This window comes from Petaurus breviceps, unplaced genomic scaffold, assembly GCF_028583685.1.
Source record: "Petaurus breviceps papuanus isolate PSGF00001 unplaced genomic scaffold, PetGlider_PUasm1.0 90879, whole genome shotgun sequence".
NCBI lineage: Eukaryota > Metazoa > Chordata > Mammalia > Diprotodontia > Petauridae > Petaurus > Petaurus breviceps.
The window spans coordinates 13,098,083-13,104,811 of NW_027187368.1; the positions used below are offsets into that span (position 1 = coordinate 13,098,083).

The 6,729-nt window shown below is 48.4% G+C and overlaps 1 protein-coding gene across 1 annotated transcript in view; it reads left to right on the plus strand.

Moving 5' to 3' along the window:
* Positions 1-2,253: 2,253 nt before the first annotated feature.
* SCRT2 (scratch family transcriptional repressor 2) overlaps positions 2,254-6,729 on the plus strand; it is a 13,464-nt gene continuing 8,988 nt past the window's right edge. Inside the window, exon 1 of the mRNA XM_069073977.1 lies at positions 2,254-2,478. Coding sequence (XP_068930078.1) covers positions 2,337-2,478 — 142 coding nt within the window. The 5' untranslated portion in view covers positions 2,254-2,336. The remainder of the gene's footprint in view (positions 2,479-6,729) is intronic.

Here is a 6,729-nt window from a genome sequence, read left to right on the forward strand (position 1 = left end):
GCCATTTAACCTTGGTCAATTTCCTCATCTGAAAAATGGGGATTAATAAAACTGGCACCATTTCCCTCACAGAGCTGTTGTAAGGATCAAATGAAATAATGAACATAAAAGACTTTGCAAACTTTAAAACACTATGTCAGAAATGTCAGTTATTATTCCTTTCCTTCATTTTACTAATGGTGGCAAATAATGCTTAGAGAGCTTCAGTGGAAGTGGTCTCATACCATGCAACTAGGACATGCCCCACTTCACCTTCCAAGAGTTCCATTAGAAGGAACGATGATGTCTCTGGTGCAGCATGCTGGTTACTTAGAAAGTACATACCACACATAGAATATGAGGGTACATGGAAAGGTGAACTGGACAAGAACAAGGTGGAAAACACTGGTAAGGAGGAGACTAAAAGTAGTAGTAGGTCAGCTCTCCTGAGTCAGGTTTGGAATGCAGATTTTGATAGGTTGTCTTCAAGTCCAAAAGGCATGAGAAAACCATCACCCAGCCAATCAGCACTGTGAACCTGATATCACATGCACTGGCCCACTGAACAAATATTGGACAAAGCTTCCTAGATTTAAAATTCTCTTGGGTCCTGGCCTCCAAGGATGGCTTCTCTGCAGAGAAACAATGTCTGCCCACAACTCCCTTGACATATGGTCCACTTATTCTACTGGGCCAAAATCCAGGAGAGCTATTCCCCTTACCCATCCTTCCCCAATCATCCATGGACTCTTCTAGCCCCTACTTGGCCACCAACAGACAAAGAAAACCATCCTGCCCGAAGAGAGTTTGCTCACTCACTCATGATCAAGCTTTTTCTACCAAGATTCAGCTCTCTCTCTGATGCACGTGTCTCTATTGTCTACCCTCTGCTTCAGGGAAAGACAGAGCTGAAGAAGTGTCAAAGGCAGTGGCCCCCACAGCAGGAAAAGGAATTATTTTATTATTTCTGAACATGAATGACTGAGCTGTTCTGATCAACTGCTTCCCCAGCTACTGGAGGGGGGGCGGGTATTTTAGTCCTCTTATCCCTACTTCTCTTTCGTTTTTCAATCCCCAATTCCTGACCAAAGAAAGTTCTGTCTTAAACCTGACCTCATTGGCAGTGTTAAGCACAACCCCGCTAGAGAAGAGGGGGAGGGGCTGCCTTCCTTTTCTTTAAGGCACTGCCTTGACCACTACCATGCCTGTTCCATGATTTAGGAAACAAGAAAACCAGAGAGGAAGAAGCAATTTAAAGCAGATGGGCAGTGGGTGATCTCACTGTTTCTTCCTTCTATTCCTCTCCCCTTTCTTCCCCCTCCCCTCTCCTCAGGCCTCCTTCTTCCTCTTTCTCCTTTATGTCCCTCATCCTTCTCTCTGACCCTTCCCCTCTGAATCTGTCCTTCCTCCTCTCTCCAGTTCCCCTTCTCTATTTTCTCTATTCTAGCCAACTGGTTCCGTTTTCCCCTTTCCCCATGCTTCTGTCTCTTTCTCTATTTTCTTTTTTTCTTCCTGGTTCCCTCTCCCCCCCCCCCCAAGTCTATGTGTGTCCCCTTGTCTTTTTCTCATCTCCCTCTTTCTTTATCCTTGGTCTCTAGGTGTCTCTGTCTCTCTTTGCCTTTCTCTCCATCTCTTTCTCCCTTCCCCTTTTCTTATTCTTGAGCTCTGTATTTCTCTCTCTTTGCCTTCCTCTTTGTCCCTGGGTGTCTCTATTTCTACTAGTCTTTCTCTTCATCTTTTTCTCTCTTCTCCACCCCACTCCCCCATTCTTGTTCTTGAGCTCTGAGTCTGTTTTTCCTCATCTTTTTATTCCTCTCTGTGTGTATGTCGTTCTCTTTCTCTCTCGTTCTCTCTCCCTCCCTCACTTTCTCTGCTCCTGCTTGTTCTGTGCCTCCCTCCCCAGCTCGCCTGCTCTCTCTGCTCTGCTCCGCTCTGCTCTTCGCCCTGCCTGCCCGAGCAGCCGGTTCATAGGGAATGTGAATGATTGTCCTGAGGGATATTTGATGGATTAGAGAGCTAAACAGTTCCATTGCGAGAGGACCACCTGATCTCCAGCCTGCGTCCCATATAAAGCCGGCAGCCGGACTGCTGAGCTCAGCGAGTGTGCCAGGCAGCGCCGCCTCCCCTCCCCTCCCCTCCCCTCCTTTCCGCTCGGGCCCTCCCTGCCTCGCTGCCTAGGGACCGCATGCGGGTAGTGCAGGGAGCTGTCCAGTGCTGAAGAGCCCGCTCTGTAAGGCAACAGCGTCCACTTCCCTTCAACCTGCAGTCCCTGTACCCCAAAGCTTTCCCCCTCCCCTCCCAAGGCCCCACTGAAGTTCCCCGCCGGGCCGGCTCCGGCTCCGGCTCAGCACAGCACCATGCCCCGCTCCTTCTTGGTGAAGAAGATCAAAGCAGATGCCTTCCAGTGTAGCAGCGTCCCAGCTCCCAGCTACCACCCCCTGGGATCCGCATATGTGCTACCGGGCTCCAGGGGGGCAGCCGGCCCCGCCGGGGACAGCGGTGAGTGGGGCCTCGGGAAGGTGGAGGGGGAAATGGGGGAGGTTCCGAGAGGGGGACAAGTCCTAAGGGTTGGAGAATCGAAAGGGAGATCCTGGCCTTCCTTTCCGCCCAAATGTGGGGAAACCCCTCCCAAGTGAGGATAGCCTATACACACCCTTCAACTCCCAGGAGGGCCACAGTGGGAGAAGAAGAGCTCTAAGCAGAAAAGAACAGAGTCAATACAAAGGAAAAAGTCGTTTGGGCGTCCGCCCTGGGCCATGCTCTCAGACTTTGAAAGTTGCAGCCCTGGAATAGGCTGGGCTGAGGAATAAGGGAAGGGAGTAACCCGTGGACCCCAAGTGAGCACATATATAGCTGGAAGTATGGGGTCCCTTTCACACATTAAGGGTGCTGGTCCTGGAGGTAACCCAGGTCAGAGTCAGGGGGTCAATCTTGGCTGTAGGGTCAAACATGGATGTAGTTAGTGACCCTGTCCACACACAGCTCATGTGGGCATAAAGCCTGCTGGTCAGCTGGTCAGCTTTTGACCTCTATCTGGATCTTCCGCAAAGTGGGGACTCTGGGATGGAGGAAAACCACTGCTCTCCCTTTCCTGGTACTAAGAATTTTCAACCTAGACTGGGGTAGGTGCAAAACTAGCTCCCTCTTCCCCCTCCCCCCTCCATGAGCTTTTGTTACCCTCAGCCATATGCATCCAGAAGACAAGATCTTTCCATGGACCCAGTCAGAGAAAGAGGGTTTATTCAAAGGATTTACCTAGGGAAATAGCTACAGATCTCTGAAACAGGCAAGCTTGTGCTGGGAGGGAGGAAGATAGCATCCCAAATTGTCTCTCCTTCTTATTCCTGCTTTTATCTCTTCCTGACCCATCACCTGGGTCTTCTTAGGGTGAGTATGTGCAAGGAAATGAGATATGTTAAGGGGGTGTGAGTGGAGAGACTCAGTTGAAGGGGGTTAAGAGGCTGAGACTTCTGAAGGAGTGAAAGAAAGCTAGTCTTTCCCCAGGGCCCTCTTCGAGAATCAGAAATGACAAAAGGTTTTCCTTTGGTGAGCCCCTACTGGGCAGGTGCACAGGGAGGAGACATCACTTTGGCAGGGAAAGGTCTGGCATCAGCTGGTGACATCGGCTTCCGGGCTCTGCGTGTGTGAGACAGAAGGGGAGAGGGAGAAAGCAAAGAAGAGAAGAAAGAGCTGGGAAACTGGAGGAAGAACAGAGAGAGGAAAAGCAGGAAGGTGGGGATAGAGAGCAAAATGCCACCAGAGTCAAGATGACCTGGTTCCTCCAAGAATTCTAAGTCACTCACCTACATTCCTTCAGTCTCCCAGACTAGGTAGGGAAATTGAATAGGAGATGAACACTATGACCTATCCAAGGTCAAAGAAGTTAGTGGCAAAGACAAGGGCCCCTGCCTAGACCCAAAACTCCCCTTCCCCTCATTATATACTTCCCCAGTCCTCTTCTGGCCAAGGCCCAAATGTGTCTGGGAGGATCCAGGGAAAGAATAAAAACACTTAAGGTGGGTAACTGGCGAGAGGGGACAAGGAAGGTTCATCTGCTGGCACTCCTCAGCTTCTGTCCATACTGGTCCAGGAGAAAAGACTGTAGGGGGGAAAGAGAAGCAAGATTTCACCAAAGAACATCTTTTCTCTGAAGTAATCTTATTTTCCATCTCCCAGTTAAATTCCCAAGAGAAGGGGTAGTTGAAGCACCTTCTGTATCTGAATTTCCTCCTTTCTACCCTTACCAAACACTGGAAAAGAACAAAGCCCTTTGGCCTCTATCTCCTCCCTCACAACTCCCCTCCCTCTACATTTTTCTCTCCCCTGGGAACAGAGAGTAGAGAATCACATAATCATAGAATAATAGACCAGGAAGAGCTCTTAGAACATAGAACAAACAGAGTGTTAGAGCTAGACAGGACTCTACAGATCATCTAGTTCAATACCCTCATTTTATGGATGGGGAAACTGAGGTCATTAACCACTATGTCTTTTCCCTTTTGTTCATAGTTAAAAGGGATGAATGAAAGAGATCTTGGAATAAGATCTGGAATAAGTCAAAGGTAGTAGAATCCCATAGGCAACTGGGAAATTAGAGTCTGAGATGGGGGAGGGGGGTCAGGCAGAATCAGAATAAGAAAAGGAAGTCAGAGAGGGTGCCAAAAAATCAGAGGCCCCCACCTTCCCCCTAAGCCTGTCCCTTTCTGACTTTGTTTCTCAAAGTAGCAAAAACAAACTCAAGAGAGGATATGAACTCCTTCACTTCCAGAAACTACTGGAGGGCATTATGAATGTACAAGCTAGGGTCAGAACTAGAAGGGAAAGAATCTTAGGAGGGAAAGGACACTTGACCTAAGCCAGGGTTTCCAGAGATCCAAAATTTATTATTGCCTTGGCAGCCAGGGGCCTGTGGAGATTTCACTTTGGCGAGAGAGAACTTGGCAGTTTCAGGACAGCCACCTTGCTGACAAAACCCAATCCTACCTTGTCTGTATGTGTGGCTAGTATAGCCAGAATCATAAAGGCTTCAAGGGGTGACCCTACAGGCCAACATCCCCAAACATTGATACACCTGGGTATAAAGGGGCTAATAAAGCTGGAAACATAGGGGACATAAGATGCCACCTGTGGGGGAGGGGTAGCTGATAGGGGAAATGATTCTGCCTCTGGGACCTTCAGGGAGGAGGGTGGGATTCAAGAAGGCTAGGGCTGGTGGGTGGGCGCCTGTTTTCTCGATCTCCCGGAAATAACCTTGCTGAACGTTTGAGGGAAGTGTGAAAAATTGCTGAGCTGAGCGCTTTCTCTCCCAGCGTGTGTGACTGTGCTGTGTAAACAAGGAGAAAGAGAGGAGAAGAGAGGGGAGGAGAGGGGAGGGAAGAAAAGAGGAGGGAGGATAGGAGAGGGAAGGAGGGAGGAGGAGCCCTGGGGCTGCAGACAGTTCCAGTTATTAGAAAGATCCTCTTACAAGGACTGCCTGCATTTTGCAGCCACTCAGTCAGGTTGGAGGGGGGGAAGCTACAGGAAGGGTCAAAGGGAGAAGGGGAAGAGAAAGGAGAGCTGGAGAAGTCCATGCCATGACAGGGAGGGGGAATGGGCAGAGGAACAAAGACTGAACTAAAGCACCCCCAAAGGGAAAAGAGAGGAGGCTAGGAGCCTACTAGGGAAAGAAAGATAAGAGACCCTCAGAGGCTACCCAGATTAATGGGGCCATATCCCAGTCCCCTGATAATAGATGGAGTTGCATTTGGAAATTAAGGGGAAGACTAATTTATACACAATCATAACAATCTCACATCTGTTTAGGGATTTGGTTTTCAAAGCCTTTTCACGCCCAAAATCTCATTTGAGCCCCATATCAGCCCTACAACACTCACCCTTTCTGGACCTCAGTTTCCTTCATCTGTAAAGTGAGACAGTTGGGTCCATGGTCTCTGAGACTTCTTTCAGCCCCAAAGCATAAAGTATACTCACCCTAAACCCCAAGACTTTCTTTCAGGTAAGTCTGAGGAGGGTGAGACAAATATTGAAGTTGGAGAAACAAACAGACTCAGGTTCAGCAATCCAGATTTCAGGATTTTAACCCCCTAACCTCTAAGAAGCAAATATCCAGATCCATGTAGAAAGGACCTCTAGGGCTTCCCTTCAGTCTGACCTGAGGATTTTTCCTCTCAGGATTTCTCCTCCCTTCCCTACTTCACATTCCTATATTGCTCTTCCTCCTTCTTAAGCTCCTATTCTCCCCCTCACACACAGACAGACAGACAGATACACACACACACACCTATTCTTTGTCTCATCTATTGTGTATCCCTCTATCTTCCTCTGTCCACCAGTCTTTGTCTCACTATATGTCTCTTTCTATCTGTCTTCCAAGTACATCTTTCTTATTCTCTTTCAGTTTGTCCCTCTTACTAGATGATTTTTCACAGATTCCAGAGTGTCAGCAGAGATCATTTGAGTTCTACCCCCTTCTTGTTTTCCTAAGGAAAACACTGAAGCCCAAAGCAGTAAAGAAAATCCCCAAGGTCACAAAGTGAGTTTGAAACAGTTTAGAATTCAACCCAGGAACTATGATTCCAGAGCCAGTGCTCCTGCCAATAATTTTAATAATGGTAACATAGCTAGCACTTATGAAGGTTTAAGGTTTGCAAAGCTCTTTACATCTATGTCATGCTGCCTCCTGCTGATGTCCTTTCCAACTCAGAGTCGAGCTCTCTCTCTCTCTCTCTCTCTCTCTCTCTCTCTCTCTCT